General features: G+C 38.9%; 3 protein-coding genes across 9 annotated transcripts in view; 2 read left to right on the top strand and 1 right to left on the bottom strand.

Moving 5' to 3' along the window:
- The first annotated feature begins 380 nt into the window (after positions 1–380).
- On the top strand, positions 381–12,321 carry LOC106160275 (uncharacterized). 3 transcript variants are annotated; one of them, XM_086996954.1, is made up of 13 exons: positions 382–517; positions 2,263–2,348; positions 2,829–2,938; positions 4,891–5,118; positions 6,160–6,260; positions 6,993–7,030; positions 7,835–7,945; positions 8,254–8,367; positions 8,702–8,812; positions 9,780–9,916; positions 10,341–10,469; positions 10,814–11,199; positions 11,715–12,321. In XM_086996954.1, exons 2-13 carry the CDS (start codon positions 2,285–2,287, stop codon positions 11,728–11,730), a joined length of 1,545 nt encoding a protein of 514 aa, XP_086853080.1. In that variant the 5' UTR covers positions 382–517; positions 2,263–2,284; the 3' UTR covers positions 11,731–12,321. The 3 variants fall into 3 exon arrangements, with proteins under 3 accessions (XP_086853078.1, XP_086853080.1, XP_086853079.1); XM_086996952.1 differs by lacking the exon at positions 11,715–12,321 and having other exon boundaries at positions 381–517; positions 10,814–11,512; XM_086996953.1 differs by lacking the exon at positions 11,715–12,321 and having other exon boundaries at positions 399–517; positions 2,266–2,348; positions 10,814–11,512.
- LOC106160413 (uncharacterized) lies at positions 10,752–20,092 on the bottom strand. Of its 2 annotated transcripts, none has more exons than XM_086996955.1 (3): positions 19,320–20,092; positions 16,971–17,275; positions 10,752–14,276 (listed from the first exon to the last, which is right to left on the bottom strand). In XM_086996955.1, exons 2-3 carry the CDS (start codon positions 17,170–17,172, stop codon positions 12,874–12,876), a joined length of 1,605 nt encoding a protein of 534 aa, XP_086853081.1. In that variant the 5' UTR covers positions 17,173–17,275; positions 19,320–20,092; the 3' UTR covers positions 10,752–12,873. The 2 variants fall into 2 exon arrangements, with proteins under 2 accessions (XP_086853081.1, XP_086853082.1); XM_086996956.1 differs by lacking the exon at positions 19,320–20,092 and adding an exon at positions 18,722–18,897.
- A 776-nt stretch (positions 20,093–20,868) lies between these two features.
- Positions 20,869–24,814, top strand: part of LOC106160388 (glycerophosphodiester phosphodiesterase 2) — a 13,222-nt gene continuing 9,276 nt past the window's right edge. For 2 of the 4 annotated variants that reach the window (XR_015331320.1, XM_013536999.2), the window contains exons 1-7: positions 20,869–21,008; positions 21,888–22,213; positions 22,845–22,948; positions 23,273–23,366; positions 23,878–24,054; positions 24,390–24,483; positions 24,803–24,814. The exon at positions 24,803–24,814 is cut by the window's right edge and continues 134 nt beyond it. Coding sequence is in view for 3 of the 4 variants with exons in the window: in XM_013536999.2 (XP_013392453.2) it covers positions 22,097–22,213; positions 22,845–22,948; positions 23,273–23,366; positions 23,878–24,054; positions 24,390–24,483; positions 24,803–24,814 (598 nt within the window). In the remaining variant the exon portion in view is untranslated. Of the gene's footprint in view, positions 21,009–21,638; positions 21,741–21,887; positions 22,214–22,844; positions 22,949–23,272; positions 23,367–23,877; positions 24,055–24,389; positions 24,484–24,802 lie in introns of those variants that run through there. The other 2 variants (XM_013536975.3, XM_086996951.1) reach the window with 2 other exon arrangements.

The raw sequence follows: 24,814 nt of genomic DNA, 5'->3' as shown, positions 1-24,814 counted from the left end.
CGGAGACCAGTTTGGTTCCGAGCTAATAAAGGAAAACGTGTATTCACCCTATATATACAGACCTCCGTACATGCCTAGTTGGTATCTATACCAATAACATTTGATTGAAGACCTCCGAGCTTTTGGCTCATGCCCCTTTTTCAGGGACTTTGTATATGCCAGTTGGACGCAATTTGGTTTACTTGAAATATCTACACGATGATTATGACAACTCCTTTATTACATGGAATATGTAATATGCCATTAATAATTTTTCTTCTGATTGTTTTTCTTTTTTTGTTCCTTGCTTGCTTAATGACTCGAAGATTCTAATTCTTAATGGTAAAGTATCTTATATTCAGGGCGGGGTACTGGTCTTGTAATCATATGTTTGATGCAAGATTGAATAAGATATGAACTGATACCAGCATCCTGTCAACCTGTTCTTCAGTACTTGGTTAAACTACTGGGTGCAGACTTCGGTGTTCTTATAATTCTACTGCGAGAAATCGAACGAAGCGGACTGCTACAAAATCTTGTAAGTGAAATTTTCTGAACTGTTTGTCCTTTTTTTTTACCTATTTATCTGTTTTTACTGATTTCTCTCTCTCTCTCTCTCTCTCTCTCTCTCTCTCTCTCTCACACACACACACACACACACACACACACACAAAGACACATTTACAAGCGTATCCTTGTACACAAAAGAAACCAATATGTTTATGATTGAAATGGATTCCTTATCACGAAAATGTTACAATATTTCAGTCGATACCTGAACCACCAGATCAAACACGAACCCTTTTCATACGTCTAAATAAATTGCTGGAAGATTCATCATAATCATCGTATTGATTTGGTAAAAAATTAATAGATTAAGCTGTAAAGGGTTTCTTACCCAGGTTTTTAAAAATTCTCTTTTAAAAATGTTAATTGTCTTTAGAGATGAAATTTTAGCTTAATTTATCAGTGGATTGCTAGGGTAGAAGCAAATACAAGAAACAGTTTAGTGGCTTTTAAGAAGCAAAAATATGTGTTCCAGCATAATATCATTGGACAGGGTCTTTCTCAAGAATAAAAAAGGGGACATAAGATATAAAATGCTCATTTTCACCTTTTTAACGAAAGGCTTCGTTTGTTTGATAGTTTATTTATCCTTAAATGAGAATGTGTCGGGTAATTGATCATTATTTCATAACCAAGTCTCCTCTCTCTAGAGTTCTGATATATATATATATATATATATATATATATATATATATATATATATATATATATATATATATATATACACAGGCCTGTAGCCGGGGGGGTTCGGGGGGTTCGAAAGAACCCCCCCCCTTTTTGCTGGAAAAAGGTCCACTCTGGGTAAAATTTGACCTAGGTACATGGGAATTATATGGTAAAAGGTCCACTTTTTCAGAAAAAGAACCCCCCCTTTGAAATTGCTGGCTACGGGCCTGATATATATATATATATATATGGGAAATTCTTCATCTACTACCACTGTCATTATTATTATTATTATTATAATGAAAAGGAAAAAGACAAATAGTAAACTTAAACCATATCCAGTTTTTAATAAAAAATGTGGGACATTATGCCAAAAGTTCTAAAATTAAAGGGATAATAACTCTTCGTACGAGATCTATATTTCACAATAAAAACATTGTGAATAACTCATAGAAATATAATATATTCTGTTTTAAAACGGCAAATATAGCTATTATTCTGATATCTGAGCTTGTCTTTAGACCACGTGACCTCCATTGATGGCTATACTCTGTTAAAATCTCTTAAGAGATTTTAGCAAAAAACCAAATTTTTTAGAAAAAAACCAGGGACTAACTTTGAATGTAAAAATGGATTCATTAACCATTGGTAAGTATGGGGAAATTGTTTTTTACTCCAGGAAAATTCATTTATGGCCGAAACGCAGAGTTATTACTCCTTTAAACGAATGATGAAAAGATATTCGTCTGTTGCAATTAGCATGAAGAATGAAAAGTGAAATGAATCAAGTGATGAGCAAATAGAGAAATCGATAAACAAAAAAATGATAAATTGATATTTATGGATGGTTTTTCAAACCCTTCATCGTTGCTTGTTGTTGAATTTGGACATGCATAACGTTCTATAGTATTAATACCTAGGAATACTTTTGCAACCACAGGCTGACAGACGCAGGCTGACAGACGCAGGGTGACAGGTGTTGACAGGAGGTGCTGTCACTAGGTGTCCGTCAAACTTTTCATTGCTTGTTATAAATTAATTGCGTTTCAGCAGACAAAATTCTATTTGAAAGATGAAGGAAATTCCGATCCTGCGGTTGATGATCATTGGTCTATGTATGTGGAAGGCGACAGCCGGTAAGCTACTGTTTTAAGGACTGGAACGTTTCTTTTTTTTTGTTTTGTTTTTTCAAAATTACCAGATTAGTGCCAGAAACCTTTTCGTAAGGTTAAGTTGTGATTCAGGGAAAAAAGGAAAAAAATTTAAAGTCTATCAACACGTTTAAAATATCGTTTTATAGGGCTTTTATATAGCCACATATATCAAGAATATATTGTGTTGAAAGTTGTTAAAGGATGCTGAAAATAGACACTTTACTTAACGCATGTTCATGTCCAAGCTTAGAAAATGTTTGTCAGTGGTATTATTTCTGTGCTCTTCAGTACATAACTTGATGACCGTACACCAACTGAAAATATAAAATAACGCATTTTAATTTTAAATCAGGACATGTGGTTAAATACCCTTGAATAAGTATTTATTTGAACCATCAGCGCTATATCCTTTTCATTCAGATATTGATGATGTATATTCATTACTCCTTTTCCTCTACCCAGATATCACCACCAGGTCCGTCATGGTACCAGTGGACTCGACGGTATTGCTTGATGAGCACAATAGATATAGGAATAACGTCGATCCACCTGCCAACGGCTTGAAGTCGATGGTACTGTTACAGATTGCTACTTTGTGTCAATTTTAGTGCCATTATTGCAACTTTGTGTCAATTTTATTTTCCATTTTGTGTCGATTTTATCGCCACTTTTGTCATTTTGTATCAATTTTATGGCCATTTTAGTTTCGATTTTATTGAAATCTTTGGAACCAATTTATTGCCATATTGGTATTGTTTTTATTGTCATATTGTATCTAGCACTCTGAGCTTCAGGTTTATTTCGGCTTAGTTTTCATTTTCAAACTTTTATTTGTGAATTGTAGGACCCTGACCATTAGTGACAAATTTTATTCGGATTTTATGCACTAAACATAAGCTATCATATAGGGTAGACCGGGGCTAAACGCCCAGTCGGGGTCAAACGCCCACCCGCTTTTTTTTCAGGTATCACGTATAAATACGCGTCTCGTGATGTTTTTTTTTCACTTCCGATTTCCAGCAGACTTATCCTCCATGACGGAGATGACCACAAACTAAAAAATAAGCATTTTATGATAATTTGTTCATTTTTGCCTTGTTTACTGTTATTTAGCCTTTTCCTTAACATCAGTGACACCACCTACCAAATGCACGAATTCAAAAAACTTTATTGGTGACAGATAGGATGGTATCAGACCTCCATACAAGTTTCGATGAAGTCAGATTGTATAAAACTTTTCCCGCCGAATTTTGAAAAAATATACAAAATCTCACTTTGGGGCAAAACGCCCATGCTGATATGGGGCAAAACGCCTATAGTGGGCGTTTTGCCCCGATCACTAGGCGTTTTGCCCCCTTTCGTTTTGAAATAAAAAATAATTCTAAAAAGATGCGGAAGTGTTCTTTCATGCATGTTTTTTTTATTGTATATCATCAGTTATAACACTTATATGGGGAAAAGCCAAAGCAAGTGGCTGTACTAGGAACTTAATTTTGGAAGGATCACAGTGCCCTGTCGTAAAGAGTAGAATTACAGCTCATTCTGAATAAATTTGATGGGTATTTTTATTATCTCAGTACCCCAAAATATTATATGTTGCTTTTAAAGGCTTACTAAGTTGTCTCGTAGAAATATAATTTGATTTTATTTTGCTTTGTACAAAGGCGGGGCATAACGCCTATAGTTTGGGGCAAGACGCCCACGGTGGGCGTTTAGCCCCGTGGTGCGAGGCGTAATGCCCCAGCCATGGGGCAAAAAGGCCGATTTTATAATTTACCTATTTTTTACCTAAAAGGTTTTTCTTTTGTTTGTTTCCAAAAGTGTTAGTATCAGTTTGTAGTCTAGACAGCCCTTAATAGTTAACACCCACTTTGAACGGTCTATACCTTCAGCAGGGAAAATTGTGATGTTTCTTGCTTAAGGGGGGCGTTTAGCCCCGGTCTACCCTACATGGTCATCCGGGCTTTGTAGTTCCGTAGAAAGCGTAGGTGACTGACGTATGTAAAGACCCTTCCACTTCTATTCCACCGACTCAACACTTCTGGCACACGGCAGCAATTTGAAAAACGAATACCTTGGTCCGCGTCAGATCTGAAACTCGGGAATAAATTGGTCCCTTTCCTTTTTCAACAAGGCTTGGCCCAAGTTGGGTCAGTAAAACTGAGTTGAAGTATTACAGTGTTACCAATGTAGATACAAAAGGCTTGGGTGGCACTTGCATTATAGCACGAACGTACGGATCAAGGCGGTGGGCACATTGTGAGGCACATACACACAGCATTAGCCGAGGACAATTTTTAGGGTATATACATTTTTAAAAAATGAATAAAATAAATATGATATGCCCTACTAAAAGATACCTCAGTGCCATATATTTTACAAGGTTGATAGTTACCTCTTTAATAATGTAAGTTGTATACATATACAAATAACATCAGGATTATTACATGCACCTTCAAAAAAACTCCGTGGTAAAACAACAAAAAATAAATTAGTAATACCAACTTTGTATGTCATTTCAAAGATTTGGAATACAACTCTTGCTGCAGCAGCACGGAATTGGGCTTCCAATTGCTCTGGTTCGTACAGTGTGTCTGGCCTGGGCTATGGAGAGAACCTGTACGTGAACGTAACTGACCAGCCCTCCATGACTGAAGTCACAGCAGCATGGCACGAGGAATCCCAGTGGTATAATTATACAGATAACACCTGCTCGGCACTTTCGGGACGTACATGTAAACAATACATACAGGTAGGAAAGCAACGGGCACATATGACGTGTTGACGTAAGTTACTTCATAAATTTTGACGTCATGTTGAGGGCATTGTATTGTTGCGACTTTGATGATTGGTTCGACGTCAACAAGACTTGGCGTGCCCGCTGGGAAATGTCCCTTTATGAAAAGTAAAGATACATGTATTATCTGTATATTTTCTTTGTTTGCACTTAGTTTTATTATTTGTCTCTTTGAATAAAAAGGACAGTATGTATTTTTAGAAGGCGGGAAAAATGTCTTTACAGAAAACGAAAAATTCGGAGTGAATGTCAATCTTTATGTACCGAGATTATAACTGTTTACTTATGGGGTTTTGGGGGTTCAAATGAACCGTTGTTTTAATGAGACAAGATCCACCCTGAATCAAAATTTAATCCTGGTTCTGAGCCTTTATTCATGGAAGCCTAGTCAACTAATAAGGGGTTAAAAGGTCTATTCTTCAGAAACCAAACCTAACATTTACAATTGCATAGTGCAGGCCTTTGCCTTTTGCAATAACAAGAAGTGATAACTTGAAAGTTTTTGACAACAAATTTACACTTGGTGGCGGAAAGGATTGGATGAATAGTTAAAAGTGTAATTGGTTTGTTCTGCTAAAAACACTTTATGCCGGATTTCCCTACCAAAATGAATTTACCTCGTTGGGGGGGGGGGGGGGGGGGAGCAATTTTTGCATACTCAAGAGTCATTGCTCGACACTTCACTATTCTTGGATTCGGTGTTTTATTCATTTTTTATTTGGCCAGTCATTTAGAACATCATGTCTTCCTGTACACTTTGACTTAACTATCGACGTAAGGTATGTTTATTTTAGGGGTCTTATAATTTTCAAATTTTTATTTACGAATTATATGACCCTGACCATTAAAAGTCTGAATTGGAAAAGATCAGTAACTTTACGTTTGCAGGATATGTAGACATGGAAAACGTGACTCAGTTTCATTTTCAAACGCATGTAGTGTACCTAATTAGCTCTAAGTAAATGTAATGAGATGTTAACTGGTTAATGTATTCAGATGGTCTGGGAAACCACGAGCCAAATCGGATGTGGAATGTCTCGATGCGAATATCCATATGGTGGAACATGGTATTTTGTCGTCTGCCGTTACTCTCCAGCGTAAGAACAATTTAAAATAATCTGTTTCAGTCCCAAGATTTTTTCTATCATGTTCTTAATGATGTTTTGACATTGATTGTGAATTTTAAAATTAAAGCACAACCATGTGAAGGAACTAATGAACTCCAGTTTCTCCCAGTAGTTTTTATATTGCAGTAACATAATATAAAGTCACTCTATACCCTAGATATTTCTTATCAGATGTAGATGAAATGATAAAGGATGAGTGTGTCAATTCTAGACTTCCAATGTTAAATTTACATACATATTTACTGAATGAATTATTTTTATTACATACGGGTATCACTACACACTATGACACCATTTCAAGACCCTATGGACTAACTTTGGGTGGAACTATCTCCAAGGGGATTCTCGATGAATTGCAATTAACGTAAGCGGCTTAAATGTCTGTCATGCCTACTGAAGCTGATAGGGGGTAATTAACTATCGTTTAGTAGGCGTGCCAGACATCTAAGCCACTTAAGCTGAAAGCAATTTATCGAGAAACCCCGTGGAGATGGACTGCATGATACTGTTAGATCGATCTAGGGATGGGAACCCAGTCTATGAGATCCACAAGTGAATTAAAGGGAGTTTTATCTTAAAAAACGCATTACTTTTCTCAAACCATTTTTTTCCGTTGATGCATGGCCACACAAACAGCTTATATTATTATAGTAGGCCTAACCACAACCTATGTGCTTATACAACTTATATTTGATATTACAGATACGTCCCTGATCAAAGACCCTATACTGCTGCCGTGGGTGAGTACATGCATGAAGAGTGGAACTGGATAATAAGAAAAGACTATGGAATCACTCGGTTGATAAATTGCAGATTATTTAATAGACGGAACGCAATAATAGATTGTAGCAGTTGAGCGGACATCCACTGCACACGGTCAAGGTCATTTGTCCTATCTCGCAGTGAATAATGTTTTTTATTGGATTCACAAGGTGATCCGGATTACGGATCATCACCAAAATGTGACCACTTTTAAGTTAGCCCATTTCTGACCTATCCTGAAAACTCCATCAAAACCACCTTTAAATTTCAAGTCAGGCTGGTGACAAACAGAAGAAGAAACGGAGGCGGAAATATATAACCTCTCAGACTGCGGTAAAGATGTCCAAAGGTGCTTTTTATCCCCCTTCCTGCAGAAAATGTAAACGACAACAATGTAATATTCAGTGCTGTTACGTTTGCAGCTCTTAGGCCATGGCGCGTAGTGCTAAATGGTGTTTGTGTGTGTAACGCCTTTGAGAAAGGGTCCGAGCTAAAACCCTCCATTTTTTCTTCTAAAATCTTGTGCTACCATGGAGGTTATACATGAAAGAGTGGTTTTATATATATAACATCCATGGTAGCACAGATTTTCATAATGTTTCACCTTTTTCTTAAAATATCGTTAACCAATTGTGTATCCTATATATCGTTTAGGCCTTTTGAGGCCATCTTTAATATTTGATCGTTGAAGTTTGTTATAAGAATTTCCAATTTCTGGAATGTAATTTTCATATCGACAACTACATTATACGTTTAATTTTTACTAATTCTTTTGATTTTAGGCCCCTGCGCACAAGGGCCCTGCCAAAATGGAGGAGTTTGTACTAACATTGGAGATGATGATTATCGTTGCGCATGCCCTCCCGGGTTCAGTGGAACCAATTGTGAATTAGGTAGAAAATGTAGGCCTACTGTTGTCAATGTTTAGTAATTTATGATCAACTTAAAAAAATTGAATAAAACTGTAGATGTATTTAGCATGTAAATTACACATGAAAAATTGATTTGCCTACTGCACGCAGAATTTATTTAAACCTAGTTAAATCATTTATGATTTCTAGATTAGGTAAAACTAGTAGCTTTGTAACTAGTTATAATTGAGCAGTCCCCCAGCTAATTATACAGGGTTTACCTTCAAGATCTTTAATCATTTAAACTCCTGAATAGAATTTCATTTCTGCTTCTTGTTTCTACTTATAAGTTGTAGATATGTGTGCCGACAACAGGTGTGAAAATGGCGGAACATGTATTCATGTTGATGGTGGATACGAATGCGTTTGTATGCCAGGCTATACCGGTGCTCTATGTGATGTTAGTAAGTGACGAGTTCTGGCCAATACTAGCATGTTATATTATATTATATCCAGGAGCTTTATCTTGTAAATTACTTTCCTCTTAATGTAAATCACAGCGCACGTTTTACGTTTTTTTTTTTTTTTTTTTTGTATTAGCTAACGGTTACGTACATAGTGTTTGAAAAGTCACTACACGTCACAGTGCCTCACAATTATTGCACGACGAAACGTTATTTAACAACAACACCGGCACAATGAGTACGTTTACGTGACGCAGTGCTTTGTTACGCATTTTTCCACACTTGTACTGTCTTGCCAGTCATCTAACCTTTTATCTGAATTATGTTCTTTCAGATATTGACGACTGCAGCAGCTCACCGTGTTCGACAGGTTATTGTGTTGACTTGGTCAATGCGTACAGCTGTCTCTGTCCCGATGGCTTCACTGGAGTCAACTGCGATGAATGTACGTACCTGTGTGACAGGATTGGTAGCTCGATCCAGAATTGGAAGTCCGGGGTCCCGTTTGTTAAGTATAGGTTAGAGTTAGTCGGAGTATTGGGGTTAGTAGGGGGGGGGGCATATCTTGGACAAATGTTACCCGTACATAGCTTGGGGAAACGGGGTACGGTTCCTAGCGGACTAGTAGGACTACCGTTCCTATCACACCGGTACCAACAAACCACACACTTGTCAGAAACAACAAATATGTCAGCTAATAAAAGGAACATGCGTTGCTGGAGCAATGAAAGCTTTTGTTTTACAGGATTTTTTGACATCGTATTTGGATATATTTGAGTATATTAGTTGCCGACAGTGTTCGCAGCATGCGCACTAAACGGAAGCATTGTAAAGTTCGATCTCGTTGTCTTTCAGCAGTGGCTATGTCCATCAGTTTATCAGCCTGAACATAGAAGTTTATTTCACTGTAACATATGCATCCACCTGGGTGGATGAAAATGACAATATGAATATAATTTTTGTGAATATGCTATTAAACACTCACTATGAGTAAGACAATTAACCTATTAAAAAAGAAGTTTATAGTTTCTATTACTACTATTCAACTGCGGATGAGTGCAGCACTGTCTTCTAGATCTCTCCTAGCAAAAGCGGAGGAGAGAAACTGAGCTAGTGCAACAATGGTTACTTCTTCTTGACATTTCATAATTATAGTAAATTTTTTATCGGTTGTTTTGAAGCCAAAATGTGTATAGTGTTTCGTATATATCCTATACCTTACTACGTAGAGATTGCGGTTTAGTTTTATTATACCAGAAAATATTATTCCGCGTAGGACAGACTTTCACTATATGGGTGTCGTTCTGTCGTTGATTAGGCTTTGCACAATAGATCTACGCAGTAGACATGGTCATTTTGACCACCGTCATGTTGACAGCCTTTTAACTAAGTATTTACATATTAAACTTCAGTTTCGGTTGGAAATGGAACAATACGCGGTACCTCCACGCAAGATGGCGACCCACATATTGTGACGTTTGATAAGGCAAAAATGACGTATCAAGGTTCCTGCCGTTACGTACTGATAAAGACTGACGTCAGAAAACTAGTAAGTAGTTCACCTCAATCCTAAAGGTTTGACCAAAGAGATGGTTTGACCTATTAATGAAACTATATATTGCAAGAATGTGATGTAAAACATAAAACATGATAGAACAAAGGTGTTTGTGATATTAATGATATGAGAATGTATTTTTATTCGATTAATACGAGTACAACATAAAATACATTACATACCAGTATACACTTGTAGGAACCAACTGGAAGGGTGTGTAATAAGAACTGGCGAATCCAGACTATTTTCAAGTGTATGGTTGGGTCATTTGGAAGGGTATGGTGAAAATACCCCTGGTTTCCCTTCCGAGATGAAAGTAAATGCCTGCAAGTTACCTGCCCCGAATTCCACTAATATACCCATGTTATATTTTTATATTAAACATCAATCATCCTCATTTCCATTATGTTATGCGTAGAACGGGCTAACACCTTTCACCGTCACTGTGCGTAACGCCGCAAACAACGACGGCTCCAGCCTTCTGGACGATGTGGAAATGACTATAGGGGACAGGCGCGTCAGGATGACTGTCCGCGGAGAAGTCTTGGTAAGTTGACAGATAAATAACAAAGTAGCCTATATGGTACTGTTTGAGGCCTCAGTCATATCTAAACAGTCCATAAACGCAGCTGAGGAAGATATAGAAAAGCATTGCGATGTTTTAAAGTAGTACAGATGGTGAATTGCGAATCATTACGCTGTATAATAAGTATTTTTCTCTTCACAGCAATTTAATTATCATACAGTTGGTGTCAAATTTATTTTGGCAAATAACCGCAACTTCTGCAAGGAATACTTAGTTTAGAAAATCAAAACTGTGCTATGTTAATTATGCAGTGTACGCTGTTCTCAGCTTTTATTGAACATTTTATAAAATGTATATCTGAACAGGTTGATGGAATCCCCCTCGACATGGAAACGCTTCCATTTGTCACTGAGTCATTCAAAATCAGGAGAGGCGTCCTAGGAAGCGTGTTGCAACCTGTCCCACAACGCGCCATCAGCGAACCAGTGCTGCGCCTCGAGACGGCGTTTCTGGTCAACGTCACGTCCACAGTGCGAAGATTCGACGGTAGTGGGAGACACTATCTAAACCTAGAGGTTCCGGCTGCCTATCGCGGCAAGTTAGAGGGTCTCGCGGGCAATTTCAATGGAGATCCGAGTGATGACTACAAATTGGCTGATGGCACCGACGTCAGATACATTTCTCCGCCGGATATGAGAAGTCAAATGATAGCGGACAGCTGGTTGGTTAAAAATCATCCGGATAATGACAGGTGCGCAGTGTTTAAAAACCGGTGTGACAGGAATGGTAGTCCGCTAACAACCGTAGTTCGTTCTCCATTACTTTATACAGGTGTCATTTGTCCCGTATATAAACCCCAATATTCCGCCTAATCCTAACCTGTATTAATCGTACAAGACCCCTGACTTCCATTCCTAAGGCTGCCATTCCTGTCCACTGGGTCTTATTTTCCCGATGTAACCACAAACAGTCACAAAGTAACTATACAAGTATTTCAATTTTGCGAGGGCCTCACACTTACCGTTAAAGATGATAAAAAAGTATACAGTAATAAGCATAATTTTTTTAAAAAAACTAGGGAGAAATTAATATAAAAAAAAATTTACACAAGTTGCCGGTAATTGTAATCATGGGTCATTTCTATACAGAAGACAGTAGGAATACTCAAAATATTAGAGGCACATGATAACACGTCCCTCCTAAGTATCTGAAAAAAATTCTTTTCTTTCTTTTTTTCACTTTTCTATTACCTCATTCTACTTTCAGACCTCCCTGTAATTAAACTAAGTACTGCTGATGACGATCCACTGGACAACGGCATATCGAACGGAACTGGACTATGAGAAAATATTCTTTACATCTAGAGGGACTTTTGGAAACCACATACTAATATATGTTACAACGGCTATGAATGTGATAATACATTCCGGGGGGGGGGGGGGGGGGGGGGGGGGGGGATTCGCGCATGACTTTAAAGATGTTTAGATAAATTTCTTTGAACAGGGATAATTTGTGAACGATCTTTAAGTCACCAATTCAATGTCTAATTCTGGTTCAACGTACCGTAAAGCCCCAAGGTCCATTCTACACGTGACTTCTAGCGGGCATTGTCAGATAAAATGCGGAGAGACCAACCCCAGACAAAATCTCTGTCTGTATGTGACCCTCACTTCCTGGCGACGCCAACGTTTAACAGACACCAAATTTAGGGAGAACAATACAATAACTATATGCTTCTATCTATAGCTATAGCTACCTCTTTAACGTCATCGAAATAGCGCGACAAACGATGTCTTCTAGCGTGATTTTAAGATGGTTGCAGCTAATGCTTGTGGGAAATATGGTTCCGTGAATAAAGCAATGCAAAATGAAAGTAGTTATTGTGGGCTTGTGATTGAGGAATGAGTGTCGTGTATATGTCTTATGTCTATATACCTGTGACTAGGGGATATTTTCTTGACACACACTATTGACACCAAAGAGTTCAGATTTAAAACAAAGTATGGGACAATTTATGCTATTCTGTAGCACGTTTGTGGGCCTTATAACCGTAGGTAAATGTAAGTCTTTTCTCCTAGTTTGCGATGGGTGCCGAATTCGCCATGTTCCCTTTGACATGGGATTTCACCCCAACCACCCTCCCCATGTTTCTGCCTTTACGTGTGTTGGCTAACTTTTGACATTGGCACCATACGTCCTCATTTAAATGTATGCTGGTGGCATATTAATCGCCATGTCTGATTGAGTTCCGCATCGGGGAAGAATTCCACATCTCTTTTACTAATGCTGCGACAGTTTTTTTAATTTTTTTGGCAAATTTATGCAAATCGCACACGTTGTTTCGTATTTGACAGCCAATCTCTTGCTGCTTTAGTACAGTGGACTTATGCACGATACATAAGCAAATGCCATAGTACTGTAAGTGTTATCCACAAAAGCTTGGGTCATATGGATAGCACATGTCTTTCTCGTCGTTCCAAACTAACCCTGAAGGGCAATTCACATAATAGCCTTGTAATCCAGCCCCGTAACATATCACATACTTCCGGCAAGAATCAAGAGCGGGAAATTTACCCGTGCTGGGGCATACAAATGGTGGGTTGGTGAACTGGACGGTAGATGGCGTTGTTCTTAATGCAGCGAGGTTGCGATGGCAACCGTCGATGTTGTATTCCACGCATGCGCGAGAATCCTGGCTCCACATCGTGTGGTTTGGGCAGGTGAGGACCGTGCCCCATACCGCGTCATGAATACACATGAGAAATTTCCTGCAATCGGTCGGATGCGCCCAGAATCCGTTTTCCTTACAGAGTGTCTCTGGACTGTTAGTAACGTTTGCTGTTTTATTCAGTGCATTTTCATTAGTCATTGTTCTCTCTCCCTTTTTCATTTTTGGCTTAGTCTGAATCCTGGAATGTAATGTGACAGTTGATTGGTCCGTTGTGCTTGCTCTCGCTTTGCTAGGCAATCGTAATACACGAGAGGGTGAGACAGGGGGCGCCACAGTCGTTACCAACTTGGTCTTCTGCTTATGTGAATCTGATGACGGAATTGACGTGGCCGTACTTTCAGAAGACACAGGCTGCGTTATGTTGGAATGTCTTTCACAGAAAATAGCGCTCTCTGTCGTCTCTGAAGCGCATGCGCGCTCTGATTGTCTCCACACGGTCCCCTGGGGGCACTGAAAATGGCGCCCATGCGTCCCCACCTCAAGGCAGACGACATATTTGCGACAGTCATTGTCCACGGGGACCAAGACAGGAGCCCGTTCACACATATACGAAGGGTCTCCAGTGACCTTTTTGTCCATGTTTACTGGTGGAGGGGTTGTGTTTCCCTCAGCTGGGGCCTGACTATCGGTGAAACATAGCCTTAGGTCTAAATCCACACAGCGAAGGTGCCTCTGGCTCCACATGCGTCCGCTGGAACAAGTCCCCGTGGCTTGCACGCGACCCTCGAGACAGGTGTAAAAAGATGTGCAGTCTCGTGGATTTGCGAAGAATCCATTAGGCGTTCCACACTCAGACGAGCCTCCTGATGTCTTGGTGAACTTTGACCTCAGAGACGACGTCGAGCGCGTGATAATTGGCGCCTTGGACGTTCCGACGGTAGATGGAGCGCAGGCGGCGGCGACGTAAGCGACGCATGCGCTGTCGGCTTGAGACCACATCCTGTTTTCTCCACAGCTAAACATGTGGGCAGTGCCGTTGACACAGTGGTAATATTTTTGACAGTCACTCGATGATGGGTAGAATCCATTTTTCATTTCACACGGAAATCCGTCACCGGTTCTTTCCCCTTTTGACAAGCTGCTGGGAGCCACAGAGCCTGCAAAAAGAATAATATCGTTCAAACAGTTTATGTTGTTTGGTTCCTTCCACTCTTCAATTTATACTTCCAAGTTAAAGTGCACAGCAACTTATTAATAGGCTACTCTACAGGCACGTACAGTAGTAGGTCGTAAACAAGTTTTTTTTTACCTGGAGCATAGAATGTCAGATGTTTATTGAGGTAACAACAGAAGCTTATCTATTTAAGCATTTACTTTTTTAAAAACACTTTATACACTTAAACTGACTTTAAAAATTAAAAAAATGGTGAAACGGCATGTTTACAATAATCACAATTCTTAAAATTGCAGATATACGTGTATTATAACCATCGTTTTGTTGTCCGTGTCTATTTACCATATCAAACCCACCGCAAATATGTTATCGTTACTATTATTTATTCACCGAAACCAGCCTTTTCGAGTTAAGGGATATCAACCTTGAGCTAATGGTCTAATAATCACATCAAAGCGTGTACATGACTTAACGATGATATTCATGGATCTGCCAAAGATATGCAAAGGTTACAAGGTACTCGGTCACTCAAGCGCACTTATATGTTTGTTAGACTGCGTTCCCATAAACCCATCTTACTAGCTGGGTCTATCTAACTCTGTGGGATTTCTTGCTAAAGTTTTTTTTAAAGTGTAATCAGCTTAATTGAGTAACTAGGGGGTAGTTGACTCTCGTTAATTACCCCTTAGCAGCTTCAGTAGGCGTGCCATACATTTAGGCCGCTAACGCTGAAAGCACTTAAAATAGCGAGAAGCCCCGCGTATTTAGATCGATCCAGCTAGTCAGTGGTTTTATGAGAACGCTCCTTTATATTCATATGAAATGTCCATGAAGAAAATGATGGACTTCAATCTTTTACATCATGTCGTTTTTATGCCTTTAGTCTGTGTTTTTGTTTTTTTCAAAATTTGCATTGTGAAAAAAATCCCCTACAAGTCTTTGAAAATGTCCAAAATCACAGCCATGTAAAGTTCAAGTCCGCCTCTCTCTTCATTTTGCGTCGCTTTGTTGAACACGCATTCATAAAAACATAAATTTCCTTTGGTTTGTATGATAATGATAACATTAATAAACAGGCAGACAAGTGCACGGGCAGCGATAACATGGTTAAACTATAGTTACCACGGGGATGTTTTTTTATCTCTTTCAAATCCACTCTACTGAAACCAAGTGCTGTCTTCTTTGCAATTTCGTATTCACTCTCTATCTTAGGCCCCATCCCCATAGACACCACCAGTCTTCATGGATCGGCCCAACTCTGTGTAGGGACTCTTGCTGATTGCAATCAGATTAACTGAATAACACACCTTTTCCTGGCGTTAAGTAGAATTCAGAAAAGTTGGTGATAATAAGAATATGTTGGAAACAAGAGGAGGCGTGTCATTCCGTTAAGCTGATTGCACTTAGCGAGAGTCCCTGTAGATTTGGGCCGATCCACGTAGACCGATGGTTCCTATGGGAATGGGGTCTTATTATCATAATGCCTTCCGTGTACTGTACAAGCCCTGGTCTTTTTAGGAAAAAGAAATGCTAAACGGTTTATACACTGTATGAAGCTCAACGCTACAAGGATTATTTCCTTCCAAATGCATTGTTTATGTGTATCACCTATTGTCATCTCCCTGCATAATCTGCATCAGATACCTACCTTGATCACTCTGTCTTGTCACCAGTGGTGTAGATATACAACCTACTATGTCTTGTCACCAGTGGTGTTGTTGTACAACCTACCTTGATCACTCTGTCTTGTCACCAGTGGTGTTCCTATACAACCTCCTGTCTTGTCACCAGGGGTGTTGCTATACAACCTACCTTGATCACTCTGTCTTGTCACCAGTGGTGTTCCTATACAACCTACTATGTCTTGTCACCAGTGGTGTTGTTGTACAACCTACCTTGATCACTCTGTCTTGTCACCAGTGGTGTTCCTATGCAACCTACTATGTCTTGTCACCAGTGGTGTAGATATTCAACCTACTAAGTCTTGTCACCAGGGGTGTTGCTATACAACCTACCTTGATCACTCTCTCTTGTCACCAGTGGTGTTCCTATACAACCTCCTGTCTTGTCACCAGTGGTGTTGTTGTACAACCTACCTTGATCACTCTGTCTTGTCACCAGTGGTGTTCCTATGCAACCTACTATGTCTTGTCACCAGTGGTGTAGATATTCAACCTACTATGTCTTGTCACCAGTGGTGTTGCTGTACAACCTACCGTGTTCACTCTGTCTTGTCACCAGTGGTGTGGCTATACAACCTACTAAGTCTTGTCTCCAGGGGTGTTGCTATACAACCTACCTTGATCACTCTGTCTTGTCACCAGTGGTGTTCCTATACAACCTACTATGTCTTGTCACCAGTGGTGTTGCTGTACAACCTACCGTGTTCACTCTGTCTTGTCACCAGTGGTGTGGCTATACAACCTACTAAGTCTTGTCTCCAGTGTTGTTGCTGTACAACCTACCTTGATCACTCTGTCTTGTAACCAGTGGTGTAGATACACCACCTACTAAGTCTTGTCACCAGTGGTGTTGCTATACAACCTACCTTGATCACTCTGTCTTGTAACCAGTGGTGTAGATATACCACCTACTAAGTCTTGTCACCAGTGGTGTTGCTATACAACCTAGCTTGATCACTCTGTCTTGTCACCAGTGGTGTAGATATAAAACCTACCTTGCTCACTCTGTCTTGTCAGCAGTACGCCGACCAGTACCAACACCGTGGCCAGCGCCACCAGTACCAACACTGACAGGACGATATTGGGGGCCCAGCGCCTGAGTCGCAGTCTCCTAGAGGACGAGCAGCTCTCTGACGTGATCCGTAGAGCATCACTGGAGGCCTGCCCAGCGTCCTGCACGAAATGTTTGGCTACCATGGCAACGAGGTTTAAGACAGTGGTTCCTGGGAATGTTGTGTCACGTGCCCCCAAAGTGGATGCGTTGAGAAGAGGGGGGTGTTCATATGGTCTGTTTTCATATCTGGAAAGATATACCGGTAAAAGTACGAATCTGCTAGGTAGAACGAGGCATAGAGATCAATAATGCTGAATGTCTTTTTTAAATAATTTGCCATTTGGTAAAACACAGTTTTCAGGTTTCTTAACTTGAACACTGTAGGCCCTATAATTAATGGAAATTATTTACAAACAGGCCTCCATCACGTGAAAGGTGATTTCGCGTCTGAATAACTAGATATTGATACTCCCCCATAACTTTTTTCTCAGACAAATAAAGCTACAGTAACAAGCGTGTGTCCACTAAGACCATAATTTATTCACTTCCGCAACAAGTGCTTCGTCAACTCAATCCTTGCGGCTAATCTGTCACGTGATCAGCGGGCGTGCGGCAAGTCGACCAATAAATCTCTGTGTTATACCTCGATCCTTGACACAGCATACAAGTTTATTTTTCACTATTTCCCTAAGATTCTTTCTGCACATGGGAAAGTTAGAGTAAAATTGTCATATTGTCAGTTATGGCTGTGTTCAAATATATTAAAATATAAAAAATTCGATATGTGTGGAAATAAGAATCATAGATATCGTACTTAATGTCCTTACAAATGATTACTTTGCTGTATAAACAATAAGAAAATGACCTGATAATCGATTTTCTAAGAAAATTTTCATTTGTTATTACTTTGTGTGTCAATAAACTTTGAATGTCGGAACGGATTCATTACATATTGGAAAGTATAGCAAAATTGTCGTTAACCCCCGGGATATCCATTTTTGGCCAAAATGAAACTGTTATCCCCGTAAACCTGTCTCAGCGTTGGGTCCCATGTCTCTTAATGTAATATAAACTCTTTGTTGGCTACTGTTGTAAATATATGAGCAGTGTTATATAGGGAATATAAATACCCCCTCTAGCGGTGGCAGTTCGTGCTCCAAGGGTAGAGTTTATCGTTATCTCCGCTATCATACCGGTACTGTATACCAGTAGGCCTACTGTGAGCCCTACATCGCTTGGGAGGCTACTATAGTTGTTACAGCGCAATCTTAATGACTCCGCAAAATGCATTTCAGTGAAAGTCTCACTGAGAATATATTTGCTAAATTTTACTATTCTTATTTCTATGTGATAGACGCTGTTGATTCATGCATCACACGTATTGTGATTTATGTCTTTAAATGGTTATGGTTATGGTTATGGTTGTGTGTTGTACCAAAATTTATTCTAGTTTAATCAAAAACAGTAAGATAAAATGATCTACCTCTTCGTAAGTTCTTGTGTGTGTTTCTATTGTTTCGTGTTGAAACGAAATGATGCAGAGGTGTCGTCTACGAAACCTACAGCGTCTCCAAGATATCCAGGGAAAACAAGCCCGACCCTATGACTCTTTTCTTTTTCTCTTTCACGGCTACAAATTATACGACGACCTTCTATTCCTAGAGCTATACAGAATTATGAAAAACGACATACCTTTTATTCCCATGGTAGTATAGAAGCGCCTTCTAAAGCGCACATCGTTTAAACCAGATAGTTTTGTTTTAGCACCGGATATGGATCCGTGGCGTGCCTTCAGCCGTAACTTTGAGTACACGCTATCATTTCATACTGAGTCACCCAGAGTTAATTGTATAGCACAGGTAACACACGTCTGGGTCATTTGTAAAGAGGCTGTATGATGAATCTATGTATGTGTGCGGTTATAGCGCGGAAGGGGTTAGTATTCAGTACGTAATACTATAGTAATGAGGCTGCGCCGGCCTACAACGAATTAAATGAGCCAAATATGCTAGCTCAGGTTATTCCATTTATTCATTAAGATATTTCGTATGGTTACAGAGTCATCATACCCGTGTGTGGAGCACATAAATGTCCGCTTCTGTATTTTATTCACAAGATTATATGTGAATGTATACCTTTGTATACCGACATGGTATTTATTGGTAGCGCTCGATGTCGAATGGGCCTAAGATCGTTCTTACTCCTCTCGTCTCTGGGAAGAGAATCTATTTTTTTTATTTGCTTTATTCTTATACTACAGTTTTATAAAACAATTAGAATGAATTCTTACCTGGAAAATCTTCACACTTTTTTTCGCGCCACTACACGGCTTGAGCTGAATCCTTCCTCCGCATTCTGACATACACTGTATGTATATCTCCTGTATAAACTGGCGACAGTCAGTTTTGGCAAAGGGGAAATCGGCAGACAGTAGGGCCAAAATTATGCTCCTGTTGTCGCCTAGATTTTTAGATCGACACCAGTTGACGCTTGATTGAAATGATGAACGCTAACAAATACCTGTAAGCAGGTTAAATCGCCTCCTTCTACAGTCCTTCCAATACGCAGAACACAATGAAACTCATCCTATATGGTACGTTTTTGATATTGACGAAAGATTTGCCATTCAGTTTGGTCTTCTAGGAAAGAACAGGCATTAATCAAGACATTAATTTAGGCATCATTTGAAATAGGTCTTGATGAGGTCCCAAGTTCTCTTATGCTGCTGCTGATGATGATGGCGCGTCCCTGTTCCTGTCTCACAGTGCTGTTAATGGCATTGATCCTGGGTCACGAGACTCTTACTGGGCAGGTGTTTTGTTAACCACGGTTTAATAAAGAACTTGTCTTAAACAGCGTGACGGCCTGAACGTGAATAATGTCTCTCTGTTGTGTTCAACACTTGTGCTCTCGTGCTTCAGTTACATAGCAACGATATGACTATGGAACGAGCTCGAAATAAATGACGCCGTTCACGGTTGAATATCGTCACTCAGATTGATAACTCACCTGAGTAACTATAGGGGGGTTGACAAGACAAATGTCCCAAATAACTATTACCTGTCAACGGTGACCGTAAATGTGTCAGCGCATGCGACGTTTTTTTTTTTTTTTTTTTTTTTTTCTGGAGTCAGATCAAGATGTCCTGTTTACCTTACTAGTTCGTATTGTAAATCGTCTTATAAAGAATGAAGTAATCGTCCCAATCTTTTCTGTCGAGGTACTGTAGGTGGTCAGGGCGGGACGCACATTAATTCGATCTTATAGGCCTAAATGTATTTTATTCCCGTGTCGCTCGTATCTTTACTATCAGCTAGTTAAACTACCCCTCGGCGTTCCTACACAGCCCTAATCGCTCCTACAAATTGCAATTGTATTACATTTGCGTGCCTCCCGAACGATGTGACAAACTACTTAATGGGCGATTAAGGTTAACCCTTTTGTCCCACAAAATTCTTAACCAAGGATTTATATGTACCTCGCATAAACTCGGGTTGTTTATTCCATATTTTGTTCTTGTTCTCTTCACCTTAGGCCTACTGAATTGTTAGGCGTTAGTTATATCGGTACATCGATGTAGCTTGGGTCTTGTATGTACATGTAATGGTTCCAAGGCCAAAATAGCGACTGAAATACATGTATAATGATTTTAGACGTCGACTATCTAGACTGACTGATATCATATAGCCTACTTCTTGCTGTTGTCTCTGACTTTTTTCCATTGCCTACAAGAGTTTCAAATGTATTTAATTGAAACATGTAATTGGGGCACATGGTTCCATTTTCAACAGAGTAAATGAGCTTCAATCTTTACCCTGAGATGGTACCTTTTCCTTGTCTTAAAAAGATAGGTGGCGGCCATTTTGAGAACTAAAATGACTTATCTGCACACAGCAGACGGATGGCATTATCTGCGAAACTAATTTTCTTTTACTTGGGTTAGCTTTACATTTGCGTTTTGTACACTTCCGGGAGAAAGGTGAGGTGTTTATTTGATTTAAAAGTTTCTTTAAGATACTTTTATTGCGTCTTTAGGATAAAGTTATAACATTGCTGATATCATCTCATCATAGAGATGCGTTTTCATCACATTACTAAATTATTTAAGCTCAGGGTGGTAGACAATTGTTTAGAATCGTGTCAGTGGATGCCGTCGTTTCGTAATCTCTAGAAGACTGAAGAGCGTTGACCCGAAACCGACAATCTTTTCATTTGTAAATAGTTTTGTGCCTTCTGTTTTCAAAGGCTCTTCGTTACAGAAGATTTTAATATCAGTTGAAAAAACAACATTGGGGTTTAAGGCAATTGTTTTGCTGAACATAACAGATTTCAGGGTAATTGAGTAATACCATTATTGTAAGCTGATTATTCGTGAGTCATAATCCAAATACCTAATACAGATTCCAGAGAGTCCCCCGCCTCCCACTCTTATCTGAGGTCAATAACAACAACAACAACAACAATGATCTTGATTATACCTATATTAATAATGTTAACAACTATATAATGTGTTATTCGTCTATTAATATGATATTATGTACAGTACATGGTTGCGTGTATGAAGCAAGGGACTGTTCACATTGAATTTTGTTGACCTATCTATTGCGCAGTAACTCCACCAGGGCTCATGCTGAATGCAACCAGGTTAACAGATTAACATGCCTACTCCTGTGGTCTTGAAAGGAATATTGAAAGACTGGTGTCAATACAAGTATGTTGGAAACAACCCACTATTTTTAGCTTTGTATGATATGTACACATACACAATATGACTTTGGGAAATTCTCAAAAGCCTGGGCAAAGTTTGTATTCTCTGAGTACTTTTACAGTTGTCAATGTCAAACTTTTCTCATTGCAGGTCTAAGTGAAAATGATATCAAAAGAACGGAACTAGCTGTGAGTCACCAGAATTGTAATGTAACACAGATGATCCTTGTGCTGTTGACAGAAGAAACCACCCTTACTTGTGTGACTACAAGGAGAAAACATAAAATACTCAACAAAAGAGAGATTATTTAAGACATCCAAACCCTTGGGAAGAGGGTTTTATGAAGAGAAACTTCCGTCATGGTTACTCATACAACAATACAGAAATATAAGCAGAATTACTTTGCTTTATGTTTGACAGGGTTGTTTGGGTGTAAATGGCATAGATACAAACAATCAAGGAGATACAGCAAAAAGGTAACATTGGTATTCTATTATAGAACTAAAACTTTCTTAGGCTGTTGTTTAAACATTTAACATATTTAAAAGAAGAAAAATATATATGCAAGTATTAGCTTAATTTTTAAGTGTCAATTACATTGGTGATTATTGAGTCTAGGTCAAACACAATATTCTGCCAATGAGAAAAAAACAAAAATATCCCATGTATAGCTGTTTAAAGATGCATATTAAGAGGTCAGATATGTTCAAATTATTCCCACTAAACCTGACCAAATGCAACCCCTTGCATAGTTTCAAATAGTGTAACTTTAATTAGCACCGCTGGGGTTTTCTTTCATGATTTCCTTTGTTCCGTTGCAAACTGTAAGGAGGGATTATTGGGTCAATCTTATGACCAGAAATTTGAAGAACATACATTTTTTTTTAGCTGACCTAGTAATTAGTTTGGTTTATCTTTTGGCATGTAAATTTTATTTGAATTGTGTACGAATTTGGTAGTTATTTGTATGCGTTACAGGGCATGTACAGAGCTGAACTCTGACTTGTTATGCAACATTAAGTGACATTGGGTTGTAAATTGTGTTAGTTATGCCAGTGAATTGTGTTAGTTGTGACAGTATTTTGTTATCAAGTGTTTCTTTTCCAGGCTGACATAGCATGGTTTGCCGTCCTTCTGCTGTCTTTCCTCTTCATCACATTTTGGTTTTATTACTGGTTAATTACAGAGAATGATAGCAACTCATTTGATTGGTAATTTGTATTCCTGTATCTTCTTTATTTAAATATCAGTTATGTTTTTATTTTGATGATTTTAAAAGGAGCATGTAGAATTTTATTGTGAGCAATTAAAGAATTTATTGTTATTATTATATTTGTATTAATCTGTACTCCTTTAAGCTTACATCGTTTCACCATTTTAAAAAGATAATTTACATTTTGAGTAGAGAAATTGTTATGAAATTCTTAAAGACTCTCTAATAAATAACTTTCAGCTGTGATCTTTCTTTTTAATGTCATTGTTGCAGTTCATTGATTGTATCAAGATTTCATGGACTCATTACCACATTGTTTCAGGTTTTTATACAGCAAAACAAAAGTATGGATTCCCTGGTACCTCATTATAATTATTTTAACAAGCCTCTCATTTGGCTACTTGGCTTTCCTCATGGTAAGTTTTGTGATAAAACATATCCATAAATATTTTGTACTATACCACGTGCTTACATGCACACACGCACACACTTATAGGACTCTTTAAACATCGAGCATGATTAAAGTCATTGTATGATTCTGGCCCTTGGTCATGTGGCATTGTGTTAGATGTGACAGTGAACACAATTTGTTGTCCTCCAGCTCCTGGCCCTTTGCCATATAGTATTGTGTTAGATGTGACAAACACAATTTGTGTCTCCTCCAGCCCCTGACCTTACGTCACACAGCATTGTGTTAGATGTGACAGTGAACACAGTCTGTTTCTCCTCCAACTCCTGGCCCTATGTCATATAGCATTGTGTTAGATGTGACAATGAATACAATGTTGTCCTCCTGCTCCTGGCCATGTGTCATACAGCATTGTGTTAGATGTGACAAACACAATTTGTGTCTCCTCCATCTCCTGGCCCTATGTCATATAGCATTGTGTTAGATGTGACAATGAACACAATTTGTTTCTCCTCCAGCTCCTGGCCATGTGTCATATAGTGATTGGGCACCAGATCTACATGCACCACTGCCACCGTGCCCTGGTTGTGACCATAGTTGTGGTAGGTGTGATTGTGGCCATTGCGTTAGGTGTGATGGGGAAAGCAGATTTCACAAGAATGATGGAAGTCCTCACACTGGACCTGTCCTTCCAGGTATGTGATATCATTTTTATGAACAGATACTGTTTTGTTATGGACAGACTGTGTAATGTTTCAGATGTACACTGTGTTGATATTACTTTAACATTTCTTACACAGTCCCCTCGAACAACGAAGAATAGGGCACAGTGAGATGAAATGGGAATCTTGGCGTTCCCTAGGTCCATATTTCCTTTAACTGTGCTGTATTCTTAGACTTGTATTTAGACAATGCTATTCTTTTTATTATGGACAGACAAAAGTTTAAGAACTGGAACCCAATACACCTCGAAAATGACACTTGCGTATCTGGCATGCAGTATTGTATCTAGTACCTAAATTTATTTCAGATCACAGGGCCATGGCTACATATTGGTGCTGTAGTACTTATGACAGGAATGTCCTGGATAGTGGCAGAGCAGTGGATGTATTGGAACAAAACAGGTTAGTTCATGCAGTGTGTTAGGTGTGATAATACTGATTGTGCTGGATGAGACAGAGTTGATTGTGCTAGGTGTGAAAATACTGGTTGTGTTGAGTGTGATAGTGAAATTTATCATGTCAGTAGTAGAGGAGCAGAATTGATATATTTTTTGAGACAAACATTCCCTGTTCACATGCACACGTTAAACATGCAGTCACACAAACATGCACAAACTATATTTATTTCATTGCATTTCCTGTAGAAAGACAGATACACACATACTCCCACATACAAAACCTACTTGCTCACAACATATGATTCTGTTGTATCTTGTTGCAGGATTGAAGATAT

This window comes from Lingula anatina, chromosome 10, assembly GCF_051362555.1.
Source record: "Lingula anatina isolate TDL-2025a chromosome 10, LinAna3.0, whole genome shotgun sequence".
Classification (NCBI taxonomy): domain Eukaryota; kingdom Metazoa; phylum Brachiopoda; class Lingulata; order Lingulida; family Lingulidae; genus Lingula; species Lingula anatina.
This window is presented reverse-complemented; position numbering and strand designations above follow the sequence as displayed.

What these genes read in the sequence shown, in the direction of transcription:
- LOC106160275 (XM_086996952.1), top strand. Translation starts at nt 2,285, where the DNA reads ATGAAGGAAATTCCGATCCTGCGGTTGATGATCATTGGTCTATGTATG. An exon ending in CGGTGCTCTATGTGATGTTA is followed by an intron (nt 8,368 to 8,701) that starts GTAAGTGACGAG and finishes ATGTTCTTTCAG; the next exon opens with ATATTGACGACTGCAGCAGC. An exon ending in TGGAGTCAACTGCGATGAAT is followed by an intron (nt 8,813 to 9,779) that starts GTACGTACCTGT and finishes ATTAAACTTCAG; the next exon opens with TTTCGGTTGGAAATGGAACA.
- LOC106160413 (XM_086996955.1), bottom strand. Translation starts at nt 17,172, where the DNA reads ATGGTAGCCAAACATTTCGTGCAGGACGCTGGGCAGGCCTCCAGTGAT. An exon ending in GACAAGACAGAGTGAGCAAG is followed by an intron (nt 14,277 to 16,970) that starts GTAGGTTTTATA and finishes TTCTTTTTGCAG; the next exon opens with GCTCTGTGGCTCCCAGCAGC.